At 43.3% G+C, this 18,646-nt stretch overlaps 1 protein-coding gene across 2 annotated transcripts in view; it reads right to left on the bottom strand.

The window, feature by feature from the left end:
• RASGEF1B (RasGEF domain family member 1B) overlaps positions 1-15,672 on the bottom strand; it is a gene marked incomplete at both ends in the record, with an annotated part of 588,531 nt that extends 572,859 nt beyond the window's left edge. For both annotated transcript variants that reach the window (XM_080697454.1, XM_080697455.1), the window contains one exon: positions 15,604-15,672. In XM_080697454.1, coding sequence (XP_080553580.1) covers positions 15,604-15,672 — 69 coding nt within the window. The remainder of the gene's footprint in view (positions 1-15,603) is intronic.
• Positions 15,673-18,646: the final 2,974 nt, after the last annotated feature.

The following is an 18,646-nucleotide window of genomic DNA, read 5'->3' as shown; positions in this document are numbered from 1 at the left end:
AAGAACTGAAAACAAGAGACTTTGGAAGCCAGAGCTCCATCACTTCCTGGGTGTGGTTATCTTAAGGGATTTGCTTGACCTCTCTGAACCTTGGCTTCTAAATCTGTCATTTGAGGAATGAGAATGTTTCAAAAGCTATTAAGAGGATTTGGTCAAAGTGCTTCAAAATCTATAAAGCACTGTGCCATAAAATCTGTGGATTATTCCCCTCTGTTGATAATACTCTGAGCCACCAGCCCAACAGGAGACCCCATAACATAAAATCTTGGGTCATCACCCCAACCAGCTGCACCTTTGGAGTGATATGTTTACAGAGAAAAATGTATTTTTCTACAGTGCATAGCATGAGAACTCTTTGCACAGTAAAATAAGGGAATTGAAGGAAGAGATAGGGATGGCCAGAATAGCATGGAGGATTTATGTTAATGATGAAGGACAAAGAAGGTTTGAAAAAATTCTTGGAAACAAATCACCAAAGCTCCCTGATTTGTTATCACATTCATCAACAAGGCCATGAATAGAAAGGCCCTTCACTAATGATGGAATTTATCATTTAAGCAATAGTATTTTATGGAATTTATGTATATCCTGCATTGCATTTGAAGTATGCCTCAAACTGTGGGTATTTTTAAATTACTGTAGTAGTTTATGATTTTAAAAAATTCATACTAATAATTTCAGTTGCTGTTTTTATAATTCTATCTTCTTTATTGTATACATTTACAGTATAAAACCTGATGTTTTAATATGGTGAAATCATTACTATTGCCAAACAAATTAGCAAATACATCATTTCACACAGTTACCTGTTATGGTATGTATGGCAAGAACACCTAAAATCTACTTTGTTAGCAAAAATCCCAAATATAGTACACTACAACTATAGTCTTCATGATGTACCTTAGATGTCTTAATTGTTCACCCTACATATATCTGCAATTTTGTAGCCTTTGAACTATATCCCTGTTTCCTAACCATTATCCTATTAAAAGATAAGACATGACCAGGTATGGTGACATTTTTATAATCTCAGTACTTGGGAAGTTGAGGCAAGAGGATCACAAGTTCAAGGCCAACCTCAGAAATTTAGTGAGATCTTGTTTCAAAAGAAGAAAAAATTTAAAAAGGACTGGGATATAGCTCAGTAGTAGAGTGTCCCTGGGTTAAATCTCTAACACAACAAAAAATAAACAAGATATCACAGAAAAAAAGTGGCAAATTATTTTGATTATCTGAAAATCCGGTCAATTTTAGATCAAAATTGATTTGTAATAAGTAGTATTTTTTTAATTATCCACTCCTTGATTTTTCCACCCTTAAGTAGGATAAAATAACTCCCTATATTTTCTCTATTTCTAAAAAAAAAATAATGTATGTAATACACTCTGGTAAAGCCAAAAACTACTATTATTGTCTTTTGTCCATCCTCTTTGGTAAATGAAAGCATGTCTCCCAGTCTCTGTAGCCCACAGCAATTCCAAATCAGAGATGCAACACAAGGTGAGGCAAGAAAAGCCCTTGCATTTGTCTAGGAAGTGTTTACACCTAAGAGAAGCCCACACAGAGGCAGGCAGCTCAGGAACCTCAGTCTGCCCAGCTGCTTGGACATACAAACCTGTCACCGAGCAAATGCACTAAAAATCACAGTAGGCATCAGAGCCTCACCCAGCCATCTGACTCACCGTGGCATCTGGGCACGAGAACATGTTATTTCCCAAATCCCTCTTCCCTGCCCCCATCTCCCCAGCCACACATCCAAACAATCTGGACAGTCCATAAGGTAGTGGATAATTTTAGGGGTTCCCCCAGGGCCTGGCTGGAAGCTTTCCAATCATTTCTTTCTGGCCTGTGAAATCAGATGCACCATTTCTTTATACATGAGAAAGAATGAGATCAGCTTCTATTTGCAGAGTGAGATGGAGAACGTGAAAGCCACACACTGCGATGTCACAGATTCTTAGGAAGGAACTCCCTAAGTGGGGAGAGGAAAGAGGCAGAAGGGAAACTCAGAAGGAAAGGCAGGTCAACTTGTTAACCCCCAGAAGCCGTCCATGCGCTTGGCCTCACGTACACAAGCATGCTCAGGGTTTGGAGCAAAGCCGGTACACAGAGCCAGGGAGATTTCGGGATTTGTTCTAACTGCCAGCCACAATGTGGTGTGATTCTCATGGTCATTCCAGGAGGAAATCACCGCCTGTCAGTCAGTCCGTCTGTCTGTCTATGTCTTTGTGAACGTCTGGCCTCTTCTACACACCTCACTTTCTCTCAACAGATGTGCGACACATTTTAACGCATATGAGGTTTGGCTAAAATTGACATCAATAATAAGCTCGTGGGAAGCAAAAATCCTGAGGACAGTGGGGTGCGACTTCATAAAAGGCTACCTACATCATGTGGGAAAACCCGACTCATGAATGGAATAGAGAAGAACCGCATGAACCAATTTTGTAGACCCAAATATGATCACAAAGTAAGCCACCGTTTTTATTTTTATTTTTGGTACTGGAGGTTGAACTCAAAGGCATTCTACTTGTGAGCTACACTTCTAACACTATTCTATTTTGTATCTTTGAAGAAGAGTCTAGCTGCTGAGGCTGGCCTTGAACCTGGGATCCTCCTGTCTAGGGCCTCCCAAGTACTAAGACTATAAATGTGCACCATCACACCTGGCTCAAAATAAGCCACCTCCTCACACCCACATTTTGCCAGTCACAAATATGCTATGCCCATCCTTAGGACATTGGAATCTCTTCCAAGAACCCCTCTTGTGGTAGGGGCAAATGTTCTCTAGGGGGAGTGATGTCATGTGAGAGTCTGAACCAGCCCAGCAGCCTATGGACCTTGCTAGTTGCAGATCCCCTGTGCCCACCTGTGGCCCCTGCAGCAACCTGCCCACGGTTGCTCTGCCTGAACTTCCAACGCTGCCCCGGCACCAGATCTGCTCTCTGAGAGGGCCATGCAGCAGGCCAGCCCTTTTTCTGGTACAGCGTAGCTAGGCTCAGGAGTCAGAGAGAGGAAGCGAGCTCACACAACAGCCACTTTCTCTTGCTGCAATGTATACTTCTAAACCTTCAGGCCCTCCTTCTGGGCCTGGCCCTGAGGCCCCTTTTGTCACTGATATCTCCCCTCCTCCACATTGACAGAATTTTATTCATGAACCTAGTTTAAGTTTAGTTCTCTGAAAGTGCCTCTATGTAAATTTCTGGACACAAATAGATTCAAGGGGTTGTTGTGGGAAGAACATAGCCCAATCTCAGCTCTGACACAGTGAGGTGAGTCCCATTATATTCATGTGCTATGTACACCTATGATTTTCTTTAAACACCCTCCGGTAACACCACCTCCATTTCCCCCTTTCTAACCCTGGAGCTAGTTTTAATTCCCTGGTTAATAGCTGCCAAGAATGTTGAGCATTCTATCATTCCCCCTAGAGATGAGCAGTAAATAAATATAAAGGGGTAAGAAAAGTTGACTACAGTTCCAATAACAGATTAGCATTGAGCTATGAACAAAGTATGGAATGAAATTTCTGGTTCAATACCCAGACTTTTTTTTTTTTTTTTTTTTTTTTTGGTACTAGAGATTGAATCCAGTGGCATTCTTTTTCTGAGCCACACCCTCAGCCATTTTTATTTTAAAAGAGGGTCTGGCTAAATTGCAAAGACTTGCTTTGAATCCACAATCCTCCTGTCTTAGCCTCCAAAGTACTAGAAAGATTGTACCCAGGGACATTCTTCCTCTGAACTATAACCCCCCCCCCCAGCCCTTTTTACTTTTTTTTTTTTTTTTAATAAAGTCTTGCTAAGTTGCAGGGACTTGCCTCAAACCCACAATCCTCCGTCTCAGCCTTCCAAGTACTAGGATTACAAGCATGTACCACCATACCTACCTACATTAGACTTTTTTAAATGCTTACTATTCCCTTTCTCCATACTCTAATTCCTGTTTCCCCTACCCTAACCCCTGACCAAGCTACAGTACAACTGTGCCAGTTACAAATAGCCAGCACAATTCTAGATAATTATCATTAAATTTTAAAAATTAAGCCGGGTATGGTGGCACACACTTGTAATCCCAGCATTCAGGAGGTTGAGACTGGAGGATCGCGGTTCGTGGACAGCCTCAGCTACTAAGGGAGGCCCTCTGCAACTCAGTGAGACCTGGTTTCAAAATAAAGAATAAAAAATTGGGCAGGGGGTGTAGCTCGGAGGTTGAATCCCCCTGGGTTCCATCCCGAGACCTGCAAAAAAAGAAAAATTAAAACTATGGGATGCTGAAGGACTGGTTAGTAGATGCATTATTATTATTACTGTTATGAATAACTACATCTCCACCCTGAGCTAAGTGCCTTCTATACACTACCATACCACTTTATAAGGTCAGATCTATTAAGACTTCCACTTTACAGAGAGGAAGTTAAAGCTCTGAGATGCCTATGGCCAACACAGGTTTATAAAGATAAGTAGGAAGACTCCGGGGGGACAAGGTAAGTGACATATGAACTTCTCATATACCTTATAGTTATGACCTTTGTAGGTGCCCACATCTAAAAGGACAGCCATTTAGGCAGTCAACCTCCCCCATCTTTCCATAGGCTCCTTGAGACTGACTAATCATGCTTCGTGTCCTCCACATGGGTTCTCCAGACAACACACGCTGGGGAGAGTGCTATACCAGACAGCAGGAGAAATTAATAAGAAATTAAGAGCCGGGCATGGTGGCACACGCTTGCAATCCCAGCATTCGGGAGGCTGAGACAGGAGGATCATGGTTCGCCAATAGCTTCAGCTACTTAGTGAGACCCTTTGCAATTCAGTGAGACTCTGTTTCAAAATAAAGAATAAAAAAAAAATAGGGCTGAGAGTGCTTCTAGGAGGTAGAATGCCCCTAAGATTCCATCCCTAGTATGAAGAAGAGGAAGAGGAAAGAGGGAAGAGGAAGAAGAAAGAAAAAAAATCAAGGACTTTCTCTAGGAGAATTTAGACTCTGCCCAAAACAAAACTTAAACTCTACAAATCATTAGGGCTCACTGAATCCTACAACTTCCTAAGAGGTCTTGATTCTGGTCAGATTAATTCCCACTACAGAATAATGACATTCTGGAAAATAAACTTCTGTAACATGAAACCACAGGATATTAAGGAGGCCTGAAGTTCAGGCTGCCAGCACAGTGTGAACACGCCAGCACACCCTCCTGAGAAAGACCGGAGGCCTATGAGGTGACCTAAGCACCGTATTCAGAGCTCTGGCTGCAAACCCTAATGTCATCATCTCTCCTTCATGACCTCTCAGAGAGGCTCTGCTCCTCCCTACCATTCTCACCACGCCTGATGTTCATTTGCAGCAGGTTCCTGTGTGCCCAGGGTGCCGAGTATACACTGCAGGTTTCTGTTCTCTTCATCACAGTATCAGTAATGGCCATTCACATTTGTATAATGCTTGACATTTTATAAAGGGCTTTCACATTTATTACCACACTAGTGCCTCACATCATTTCTGTGAATAAAGCAAATCAAAGAGTAATACTTTCAGTGAGAGCTATGGAAACTGACACTCAGAACAGGAGATTGTTGAGCCAGGCTTAGAATTCCAATCCTAGGACTCCCGCTGCAGGATCTTTGCAATTCATAACAGTACTCCTCTAATAGATCCGACCTTATAACATGTGCATCACTCAATTTCCAGGCAAGTCCAAATAATCTCCATGAAAGTAAATTCCCATGCCTCAGGCACCCAACAGTTTCCTGGGAAATAGGAGTCATTACTTCCTTTTTCCCACCAGAATGAGACCATGAAGCCCACTGGGTAACTGCTCTTTGGAGTAAATTACTTTTAGAGTAATCTAATCTGACTTCTCACCAGAATTCTTCATCTACTGCATAGAAAATAAAATCTGATGAATAAAATCTTGACTTATGACATAGATTTGCTTCATGTGACCTATATTGAGGATACACGTTTACAACCAACTGAAAAGCAAAAATTACTTTGTATTGAATTATATTGTGATCTAGGGTTGAATTCCATTGAAGTGGCATTTATAATTGGCACATTTTTCAAGTACTGCTTCTGTCATAGTTGTATGTAAAAGTAGATTATCATTATTTGTACAACAGTGGCCTAAGTTAGCTGCAACATACAATCCATAGATTGTACTATACATCCCATATATCAGGGTACACGTCACTAGAGGACATGGCTGTCACATTTCCATTGAAAGAAATATATCCAGAATTAAATCAGTCCCTAGATTCTGCTAAAACAGCATATGGAATATTTTCAAGTTTTATAAGCCCTAATTGAGCACCTGTGTTTTGCTTAGCACTCTGGTGGATTCTCAAAAGTATAAGGTATGTTCTAAGATACTCAAAGAAGAGAGGTGACTCAAGATGTGGGGCTCAAGGTGAAAGTTCATAATAATAATTATTATTGTCATATATATTATTTGTCAATTACTATACATGAGATGCTATCCTAAGTATTTTACTTGAATAATTTTTATTTAATCCTCATCACATCCCAGTGAAATAGAATTTTACAGGAAACAAACTGAAGCACGCAGAGGTCATTTATTTTTGTAAGATCACATAGTAAAGAAGTGAAACATCCGAGATTAGAAGTCACTATGTCATCCCCCAGGCTGTGTGCTCTGAGCCCTTCTGCTGTAATTTGGGAAAGGCTTCATGGAGGGCTGGTCTTCAATGACAGCCCTGATGATTGGGCAGCGTTCACTTAGGAAGAGTGGAAAGAATAGATGCAGGTCATATCAAAGGGTTGACAAGTTGCATAAACAAATGCACAAGAGTAATAATTGGTATTTGGTGTGAAGATTCCTGAAGAAATTCAGTGGCAGGAAGTATAAATGATGGGTTGGGAGTATGCCCAGTGGCAGAGTCTAGCATGCATGAGGCCCTAAGTTTGTTTCCCAGCACTACACACACATCTATGAAGTATGATTGGTTAGGCAGGGTGAGACACTTAATAGAATACATTAGAAATCATCTAGGAGAATTTAGAGACTTGAGCCTTTGGAAATAGAAAGGCATGTAGACCCTCACATGTGCAGTGAGGATGAAGAGAAAGTGTAGTGTGCTCACAGAATATTTAGGAAACACAAAGACGTAGACTCAAGGGAAGACAGCCAGCTAGTGGCTTACTGAGAAATCCTCTGTAGACCCTCATGCTCCTTGATTATAGTAAGTACTCAAAATATGTTTGTTACATCAGTGAATTAGAGTTGTATGGATAAAAGGAAAGATATAAATCCAAAATCTGCAGGAGTCACTTCCAGTTTGTCCATAAAGGAGAAAAGAAAGAGAAAGCAAAGATGTCAGCAAAGTGCTACTCTAGGTAGGAAAAAAGCAGGTAGTGCTTTAGGCTAGCTGTGGAGTTGAAAAGGAGATGTGAGCTTCCATGGAGGGGTGGCAATGAGGTTTCTGTTTTGATTTGAAAACACAGGGGTTTGGAGGGAAGTTAATAAATTAGAGGGATTTGGGAAAAGGGCATTTGACTACATTTAAGACTCTCCAAAGGTAGAAAGCACAATTCTTATTCATCATAAATTTGAAAACATAAAGGTTGTCATTTAGCCCAGCATGCTGGCACACTCCTGTAATCCCAGTGCTTGGGAGGCTGAGACAGGGTGATAGCAAGCTGGAGGACCGCCTCAGCAAATTAGCAAGGCCCTCAGCAACTTACTGGGCTCTTGCTTCAAAATAAAATCAGATGCCAGGCATGGTGGCGCACGCTTTAATCCCAGCTTTCGGGAGGCTGAGACCAAAGGATTGCGGTTCACGGACAGCCTCAGCTACTTAGTGAGGCCCTCTGCAATTCAGTGAGACCCTGTTTCCAAATAAAGAATAAAAAATAGGGCAGAGGGTGTAGCTCGGAGGTCAAATGGCCCTGGGTTCCATCCCCAGACCCGCAAAAAAATAAAATAAATAAAATAAAATCAGGCTGAGGGTGTAGCTCAGAGGTAGAATGCCTCTAGGTTCAATCCCCAGTACAAAAAAAAAAAAAAAAATGTTATTTATAGGCCTGCCTTAAAAAGCAACTCTATGTAGTTAGAACTTCCCTAATATAAATGTCACCCCTGGACCTATTGTATTTTATCAAAGACTACAAAGTTTTAAAAAATTAGAATATGCAAGAACTTCATTAAAAACTGAAAAGAACTAGGAGAAGGCAATGCATCAAAGAGTTAAGCTCCTACTCCACTCCCTGTGACATGCGGCCAGCGCTGGCCATTTGACAGATATGAAACACCAGCCTTCCTGTATCAAAATACAAAAAAGAAAAATCGTGCAACAGCTTCTCAGCAAGAAGCCATTAGACAGATGTAATCATAATGGGGCAAAATATTCCTATAAATAAAATGAGCCCATTTAGGACCACATGCAGAGTTTAAAAGCAGCTAACACAAAAGGTAAGTAGAGTCGCCTCTGTGTATACAATGGCTCAGATGTGGTAGAACAATCCAACTGGCCCTCAAACAAAAATTGTGAATTTACAAGACAAACCCAGTATCCATTAGCTTCAAATTCAAATGACCCTCGTGGAAAGCCCAGCTGTGGTGATAGGAGCTATTATTCTCAAAGTAAACTTCTCTCCTCCATGTTCATTCACCAACATCCAATCACAGAGGCTACAGCCACACTTGTCCAAGTTATTTGCTTTCAAAATGGCCTGACCACATGCTTTATTCCCTAGATGCCTGAAGCCCAGCCGAATGACCAAGTAGATGAGGCTGTGTACGATTCTTTTTAAACACAAAGGAGTTCAGCTATTCACTGTAATGGGCAAAACAAAGATTTCTAAGAGGCAAACTGGAGAAGAAGAGAGGGGAGAAAAACTGCATGAAGGTATAACTTCCTTAAAGAGGAGAAATAGTGTCAACTAAAATATAAGATTAGAACTATAAATGTAGCCCTGGGAGTCAATCCAACCACTGAGAACATGTGTTGTCACTAAGTAGAAACTAAGAGAAATAAATAAGAATTCAGGCACATTGTTTACAGTTTTTTAAAAATTCTTAAAATATGCTAAGGCAGCATACTAAACCTTTTACCCAAATGCGCCCCAATTTAGAGGCAAGATATTTGTCGAATGTTGTTAGGTACATTAATTGTTTGAAACCATAAAAACATTTTCTCCAAAAAAAAATATTCTTGATGAAGCTTCCCAAGATAGACCATAAGATTTTTAATGTGTAGTATAATACTTATATATAATCATAGTGGGATAATGGGGCAATATAAATTGTTTTGTAAAAATAGAATCTTATTATTCTACATAGCAGTGCTTTTCAAATTGTAGGTTACAATCCATGAAATCAATTTAGTGGGTCTTTATCAGTTTTTTTAATGGACTGGAAGAAATGGAATGGAAAGGAAAAAAGAGAATTGCAAAGACCAGGGTACATCCCACATTAGAAAAAGTATTCTTGTAACTTAATTTCAGTGTTATAGGTATAAATAGCTAAGTGCCTCCAGGATTATAATGGAAAAATATTTCTTGCTGTGGTTCACAGTCAAAACTTCAAGTGTCGCTCAGCAAGGCTTCCATGGGATGAGTAGGACAAAGATAGCATTTAATAATACTTGGGGTTTTTGCAGTGGTAGTGCTGGTATTGAGGATTGAACTCAGGGAGTTTCTACCCCTGAGCTACACCTCCAGCCCTTTTTTATTTTTTTATTTTGAAATAGGGTCTTGCTAAACTGCTGAGGCTAGCTTTGCAGCTGCAATCCTGCCTCAGCTTCTCAAGTACTGGGATTAAAGGTGTACCACCATTGCCTACCTTAATAATACTTGTTGAATGAATGAAGGGATTAACTAATTAGGGAACATATGAGTGAACAGAATACTAGTGAAAAAGCTGGGTGTGGTAGCACATGCTTGTAATCCCAGCATTCAGGAGGCTGAAACAGGAGGATCTCAGTTCACAGACAGCCTCAGCTACTTAGTGAGGTCCTTTGCAACTCAATGAGACCCTGTTTCAAAATAAAGAATAAAAAAACTGGACTAGGGGTATAGCTCAGAGGTAGAATGTTCCTTGGTTCAATCTCCAGACCCGAAAAAAAAAAAAAAAAAAAAAAAGAATGCTAGTGACACACTTCTCAGTCACAGCCCTAACACTGACAGAAGTTTGCACATGCCAACATTTCCTGCTAGTGAGGCAGTAGGGATGGACAAATGACCAGATACAATTCCCAAGTACACCCCCCCAGCCTAGAACAAGACCTCTGGCAAGGAAGAGGCTATAAAGAAGAAAGAGAAGGGGGATGAATAAGAGTCAATAGATGAGTGGGATTAGACTCCATGAACCAGATTCTAGGGAGAAGAGGGGCAATATAAAATAGGATTGCTCTTTTTCGCAGTACTGGGGATGGAACCCAGGAGCATTCTACCTCCAAGCTACACCCTCCTCAGCCCTATTTTTTGTTCTTTATTTTGAAACAGGGTTTCACTGAGTTGCAAAGGGCTTCACTAAGCAGTAGCTGAGGCTGTCCACAAACAGCAATCCTCCTGTTTCAACCTCCCAAATGCTGGGATTACAAGCATGCACTACCACACCCAGCTAGCATTGTTTTAATGAAAGTACAAAGTTCCCAGTTAATTCTGAATTCAGATAAGCAACAAATAATTCAATAGCAAAATTATGAACCATTAGGGTTGGAAGATCAATTTGATCATCTTAGGTATATGCGATGCAAAACTATGTGCAAAATGCTATGCTAGGTGCTACGGAAGGAAAAATACAGGGCTGCTAACATTGAAGGGGCCACAGAAACACACAATACACTATCAATACATGTTGAGCACTATTCTAAGCACTTCATAGGTATTCACTCATTTAATCCTCATTACCCTGCATTCAGCACTATGCCCCACTAAAAACATAACGGAAGCATAAAAAACGTTCAAGAAAAGTTGTCCAAGGTCTCAGGGAAAACACCCACACAAATAACAGTCAATGAGCCTGAAGTAGAGGGCTGGGTGTTGTCAAGGGAGTGGATCTGGAGGTGAGATTTGAGCTAAATCTTGAAGAGAAATGGAACTTCAGTATGTGAATATGAGGAGAAGAAGATGCTGGGCCGTGGAATAGCTTGGCAGTGACAGAACATGGTCAAGAACTGGAAGTAGACTAAAATTGCTGGAATAGTAAGAGGAAGAAAAGATCAGGCAAGAAAACTAGGCAGTGACCATCCTGCAGAGGAGGTTGGCATGCACACCCTGCTCAATCTGCAGGTGTGGCAAACTACTAAAGAATGAAGTGTAAGTCAATGAGCACCACGTTGAGCTGCACATTAGAAAGATGGTGCTGTTAATTATGCAAAGGATTGAGTGGATGAGACAAACATGAGAGGCCAGGAAGCAAGGTAAGTCAATGCTCGTGGCTGGCAAGCACTGTGGCAAAGAGTCCAGATCAGACTCTATAGGTGAGCAACACTGGCCAATTCATATAATCACCCAGAGCCTGGGCTCCCTTGTTGATAAAACATGAGTGGCAATATCAAATACCTTACAGCATTGTTAGATACATAAAAAAGACAACACACAGAAAATGCTCTAATAAATGGAAGCTATTTCCAAGGGACTGTGGCATTTGAATTTGCATTTTTCCTTTAACATCTCCAAGTTCAACCAACATTTGATTGACTACCTCTGGAGTGAGGTTCTCCTACCTGCACAAGAGTAACATAGCGAGGACGAGAGAATGGGGGTTTATCTTCCCTTCTTCTAACAAGTCTTTCTAGAAATGAAGGCAGACTATAAAACAAACCCAAATATACCAGGTAGCCATAGCTAGAGGAGAGAGGTGAACTTGGAGACAAAACACTTGGGTTTGTGTCCTCACTTTGCACACATTATTAGAACAACTCTAAAAAAAAAATTGCTTACACTTTCTAAGCCTTGCTTTTTCTCTTCTGTAAAACATGGCTACTAACTCCTGTATCTTAAGACTGCTGAGGGGATAGCTGAGATTGTACCTATTATGTGCTTAGAACAACGCCTGGCCCAAAGTAGGTGATAATTTAAATTATTATGTATAGATTAAAATAAGGCTATGCTTGCAGTTAGAAGACAATACTGGTGGAAGCATAAAACAAAAATGTGGAAAGACAATATATATGAGATTTAGCAATTCTAGAGACCACATCCATAAATAGCGGCATAAAATTGAACATGTCTTTTGTGTGTTTTCATGGCACTAGGGGTTGAACCCAGGCATGCTTTACCACTGAGATACATCCCCAGACATTTTTAATTTTTTTCTTTTAGACAGGGTCTTGCTAAATTGCAGAGACTTGCCTCAAACTTGCAATCCTCTTGCCTCAGCCTCCTGAGTAGATGGGATTATAGACATACATCCTCTTTGAATAGAGCCATATGTGTTCACCCAATGGATGTGACTTCTTAAATGTGCCCCATCAGGTTAGATGATGAAAGATGACAGGGATTAAAAATGCAGTTTGTGGCCAGGCGTGATGGCGCACGCTTGTAATCCCTGCACTTGAGAGGCAGAGACAGGAGGATAGCGCTGGTTCGAAGCCAGCCTCACTGGCTTAAGAGACCCTGTTTCCAAATAAAATATAAAAAAATAGATCTGGGAGTGTAGTCCAGAGGTAGAAGGGTTCCATCCCCAGTACCACCAAAAAAAAAAAAAAAATACAGTTATGAGCTGGGGAAAGAGAGCTTAGCTGCTGAGGAATCAATATATATATATGAATATGTTATTCTCCTATTTCCTGCCCTTGAACACAGACCCTGTCACTGGCTATCACTTAAAACATGATACAAAGCAAAACTGGGGATGGTGGTGGGGGCAGATTCCTAAATATGTTAGGATTTGGAGTAGGAGAGTGGATGCAGCTCCAAAAATCCACCTATGCAAGTACACAGGGACCTGAAAATATCTTTCTACATACTCCCACCTTTCTAGATATCCAAATACAGAGCAAGCCCCTTCTTTCTGTAGGTGCTCTGCCTCCATGTCTTTATTTCAGAAATCTAGCCCAGTGCTCAGGGCACTACCATGTCCCTGGGGTAAACTTACACCGTTTGCTTTTTTTTTTTCCTAGAAATTTAAAAATTGTTCTTAAAGACTTACTTAAAAAAAAAAAGTAGAGCAAAAGGCAAGAAAATGGCCATTAAGATACTCTGTGTTTTCAAGATACACCTTCTATCCTTAGCCCGATGATGGTGTGGGCAGGCATGCATTGGAGCTGTCTTTCAATCACAGTGAGTTTTTTGTCTATATGTTTGCCATAACCCATCACCCAAACCCCCTTGTCAGACAACTATAAACATACAAAGATCCTCAATTCAGGCAGAACCTTCTCCGTGCAAACCTAATTTGCCTGTATGGGAGAAAACTACATTCTTGGCCACATTCTAACCAAAATGAATTTGAAAATATTCATCTCCTCTTGATTGCTCTGACAATAAAGGTAACTGCCAACATTAGAGTATTTAGTGGGAATAAAAGCCTGGCTGAAACTTTCTCAAGGTCCTAGCACCTCCACTTTTAGGAAATAAATATTTAGAAAGGTTTAAGAATTCCTACTCATCTTTCTCCTTCCCAGATGTAGGGATTTGGAGAACGTTTATGAGCATGCATAAGCAAAGGCGTGTTGAAGGACCAGAGAAGCAGCGTCCTCAGAGCAATTCCTGACTCAGTCCTTCATCTCTTTGGGCATAGACTTTCCCTAAGACAGGAATGGGACAATCGCTTAACCTCTCCAGAAATTCTGATCATACGTGGAAACCTGAATTGAATGTCTTAGGTCAACTCAGCCCATACTGAATAAACCATTGGTAGAAAGAGCAGATGCTACAAGTAGCTCCAGCCTCTAGATGCGTGGAAACTATCTTAGACTGAGATGTGAGGAGTCACCAAGGGCTGAAGGAACTCCCTTCCCCTGAAGCTCTGCAAAGACAAATAGCTTTCACTTTTTAAATTTTTTTTCTAAATATGTCTATGTCTAGTTCTGGAGCCCACTTCCTCCCTGGAAGAACTGTAAAGCGATCATTCTGAAAACACTCAAGAAGGGACATCTCTCCACTAGCGAGTAAAACAGGTAGGAATACATAACCAAAAGACTGCATATAAGCAACATTGTATGGCATGGATTTTAACAACTTAAGGGCCAAAATCCAAGTACAGCTGAAGAGAAAGCCAAAGAGAAAAGCAATTTTGTGAGAATATCTCAGATCTCCAGATTGATCTCCAAACGTCATCTAATGCTTCCTTCACAGGGAAGCAAATGGCTTCTTGTGTTGCATGCCAAAGGAGACCTCATTTTCACTGTAAGCCTGGAAAACTCTACTCTTGTGAGCTGGTCACTGGTTTTTAGAACTCGGGCTTCAGCTGCCCAGGCATTTTGGCCTGCTGCTCCGGCTCCTCCTCATCTGCATTGCCATCTCTCTGCTTACAAGTCATGTGTCACAGAGCAGGGACTGTGGGCTGGATAGTCTGAGCTCCAAACTCAAAGGAATGTTGTGACTGCAGGCGCCAAGAACACCTACATTTGCCAAAGGTGAGCAGAACCCACAAGCGGCCAGGGAAGATACGAAGAGTTTGGAACCTGAAGAGGTCCCTTGCTGAAGGGCAAACTCCCACATGCTGACAGAAGAGACCCAGTTCTATTTCTCTTTGGCCAGTAGGGAAACTGCATACAGGGAGGCTAGAGGCTGCTGGTGGAATCGCTGGGGCTGGCAGTGAAAGGTGCAACGCCCAGGCCTGAGGAGTGCAGTGCGCACAGCCTGCAGGGCAGGCTAACCTGGCCAGAGCCAGGCTCTGTGGTCCAGGCCTGCCTCTCAGGCGGTCTGCGCGCCAGGACAGGATGGGGACAAAGAATGCCTGCTCCTACTTTAGAGGCTGGGGGGCACACAGCCCGAGCTCTCCCTCCTGAGGGCCAACATAGGTCTCATATCCAATGACCCATGCCACCATTGCCCCCAGGAGAACGCGCAAGCACACCAGCCTTCTCAGGACCCGGTCCTTGCAGGCAGAGATGCTGACAGCGGCATCGCCTTGCCGGCAGGTGTGAGCAGTTACAGGTACCTGCCTTCCCAATGGCCACGTGGATTCCTGATTTGGCAAATCCCACTTTAACCCGCCTTGTCCCCAGTGTATCCAGCTCACAGAAGAAATGAGTTGACTCAAGCGGAGTTTGCACACGCTGGTGATCAGGGAAAGGGAGGGCTTACAGGAAGCCGAAGGTGGAAGCCTTTTGACTGAAGGATATTTCTGTTAATTTTTTCAGACTAAAAGCGCAAAACAAAGTAGGTAGTGAAGAGCGTGTGTGGATAAGGGTCATTTTCCCGATATCCCTGACGTTTTAAATATAGAGCAACTCGCAAAACTCGTCTTGATGGACAGCAAACGTGCTCACCTGTCAACTGGGGAAGGGAACATTGAGAAGGCCAGCAGGGCAGGGAGGCAGGCGCTGTGGCTGGGGGGCCTCCCGCTGGTCCCCGCCACCCTCTCCCGGCCGCCCCAGCAGCCCAGGTGGAAACCCAGCCAGAGAGACTAGGCTCGGTGCTGGCCGGGCCGCTGGCCCCGCAGGAGGCCGCCCTGCGGACACGCCCTCCACCTACCTCGGACATGGGAGAGGCGCCCTTGCTCGGCAGCGCGCAGCCCAGGAGCTCGGCGAGAAACTTTGCCATATACGAGCAGTGAGGCAGGGTTCCGCTCTCCCGGCGCGCTGGTCCAGTCCTCTCCCCGCCCGCAGCCCGAGCGGCGGGGCGGCGCCGGGGCCGGCGGTGCGGGGCCGGAGCGCGGCGGGCGGCGGGCGCGGTGGGCGCTAGGCTTCCCCGCTGAATGTCACCACGGCCATCGCGGGGGCAGGCGGGTGCGGGAGGGGCAGGCGGGCACCGCGCCTGGGCGCCCTGGCGACCCTGCCCGCCGTGCCTGGAGCGGGAGGGCAGCGGGAGGGGAAAGCCGGGAGGGCCGGCCCTCCGGAGCCGGTCCGGTGACCCACTTCCCCAGTTCCCCCTGCTTGAGCTCACCCAGGTGGAAAGGCGGCTGCCGGAGCCCGTGGCCGCTGCAGGGCGCGAGCTGCCACCGCGGCTCCCCCGCCTGCGCCAACCGCGCCCTCCTCCGGGAAAGCGAGAGAGAAGGCGCCCAGAGCCGAGGAGCTCCCACTCACGCACGCCAACCCGTGCCTTGGCGTGGGTGGGGGCACAGGCGAGGGGAAGGTGGCTGTCGGCTGACGGTCCTGGGCCAGGGGCGCGCCTCCATCCCTGCCCTGGCCAGGCGTGGCCCGGCGGGTCCAGACAGGTGTGGCCGGCTTGTCTTTAAATAAGGAAGAGAGCCTGGGGTGCAAGGTCTGTTGTGTATTTATTTTGCATCCTCACAGCTGTAGCTTCTCAAGCTTAGTGTGCCTGAGAAGAGCATGCAGGGCTTGTTAAAATGAGACTCCTGAGCCCGCCTCTGCTTCCTTAGGTTTGAGGCCTTCTGAGATCCGAATTTTTAAGACACCCTAGGAGAATCCCAGGAAAATAGCGCCCAGGTTGTACTTTGAAAAACAGTGTCCTATCGTGTCAACTCGGGGGCCAGCACTAGTAGAACTGTCAAAGCACTGGATTCAGTAACAGGGCCCCAGAGAAAGTTTGGTCCGATCATCTAATCTTACACACAAGGAAACAGAAGGTCTAATTATCCCATCAAGCCATCCTGTACTAGTGGCACGCAGGCCGTGGGCAGGCACCCTAGAAGCGCTTGTTGGACTGAGTGAGCAGATGGATGGTTGGATAGGAGGTGATTAATAGCCAGGTCCAGGTTTCCGATTCTCATTCCAGAATTCCAGTTGGTGCAGCAAACAACACTGCGGATTATGGGACTAAAAGGAAAGGGAAAGGTGTTTAAATTAGTTTGAATATGTCATCTCAGTGCTTCTCAAACTTTCTAAGTCAAATACCTTCTACAATAGATTAGCAAGAGCATAAAGTTTATTGTAAATCTCTGATTTTTGTTGTTTTCATTCTAGCTGGTGAAATGTTAAGGTTTGATAGAAAAGACCCACCTCATGAGTAGAATGAATGTCCCAAGTGTTCTGTCTTTATCCTTTGATTTCCAGAACGCCAAGCCTCTCCACCAGAAAACCCTCAGACACAAATGGAGATGTGTGACAGCCAGTGCATCCTGGAATGTACTAAACAGACGAGCAAAGAGAATTAGCATGTAACGAAAACTTACTTGTGTCCGGCACTGTATCACATGGGTAAACATGAGCTCTGGTGGCCGACTACCTGGATTTTAATCTGATATTGCTATGGGTTTCATGTGTTTGCCCCTCCAAAGTACATGTTAAGACTTAATCCATAATGCAACAGTATTGAGAAATGTGGCCTTCAGGGGGTGATGGAGTTCTGAGGGCTCTGCCCTCACAATGTGATCACGTGCCCTTTATAAAAGAGCTTGATGAAGGGAGCTTGCCCATTTGCCCTTGTCCTCTGCCATGTGAAGTCTTGTCCTCAGCATTCAGGGTACTAGCTCAGAAGCAGAAAGCAGCCCTCACTAGAAGCCATGCCTTGATCTTTGATTTCCCAGCCTGCCAGATTGTGAGAAATGAATTTCTGTTCTTTATAAATTACCCAGCCTGTGGTATTATGTTACAGTAGCACAAAGCAGACTAAGACAGAAACCTACTAGCTGTGATACTTCAGGCAAACTTTATTTCTCTGGGCTTCAATTTCCTGGTCTGCAGAATGGCATAATAATAAAGGTGCCTGTCACATGTGGTTTTACAGATTAAAACAACACCCATTTATCATCTTTCAGTTCTGTATTTTAGAAGTCTGGGTGGGCTTGACTGAGTTTTCTGCTTAGGGTCTCAAAAGCCCAAAACAATGATGCCAACCATATTGGGCTCTTATCTGTGGATTACGAGAAGAATCCACATCCAGACTCATTCAGATCGTTGGCAGGATGCAGCTCCTTGCTGCTCTGAGACCCTTGTTTCCTTGCTGCCTGTCAACCAGAAGCCCACTCTCTGATCCTAGAAATCACCTAATCCTTCTTCTGTGGCCTCCTCCATCTTCCAAGGAGCAGCCTCATTGAGTGTTTCTCATGCTACAATTCTCTTTGACTTCCTCTTTGCCAAGAGCAAGAGAGAAAATGCTTTGCTTTTAAAGAGCCTATATTATTATAATATGATTATATTAGGACCACCTAGATAATCATTTCATTGTAAGGTCAACTCATTCATTACCTTAATTACCTCAACAAAGTGCTTTTGTCACATGATGTAACACAATCACAGGAACAATGCCAGGGGTGAAGATCATAAAGGCTAGACTCCTGTTTACCACACAAATATTTTGGAGAACAAGTAAAGGTATGTATTTACTACATTTAAAACTGTTTTATTTTGTAATACTTATAAAAATAACTTACTAAACGCTAGCTATTACTTTTTTTTACACAAAGAACTTCATTTTATTGTCACTACAACTATGTATTTTATTTTATTTTTGGCACTGGAGATTGAACCCAGGTATGTTCTACCTCTGAGATATACCCCCAGCTGTATTTCATTTTTTATTTTAAAACAGGGTCTCACTAATTTGCTAAGGCTGGCCTCAAACCTGTGATCCTGTCTCAGCCTCCAAGTACAAGGATTAGAGACATGTACCACCA

This window comes from Muscardinus avellanarius (genome assembly GCF_963383645.1).
Source record: "Muscardinus avellanarius genome assembly, chromosome: 6".
Lineage (NCBI taxonomy): Eukaryota > Metazoa > Chordata > Mammalia > Rodentia > Gliridae > Muscardinus > Muscardinus avellanarius.
The sequence above is the reverse complement of the archived record's forward strand: the minus strand, read 5'-3'. Positions and strand labels throughout refer to the sequence as shown.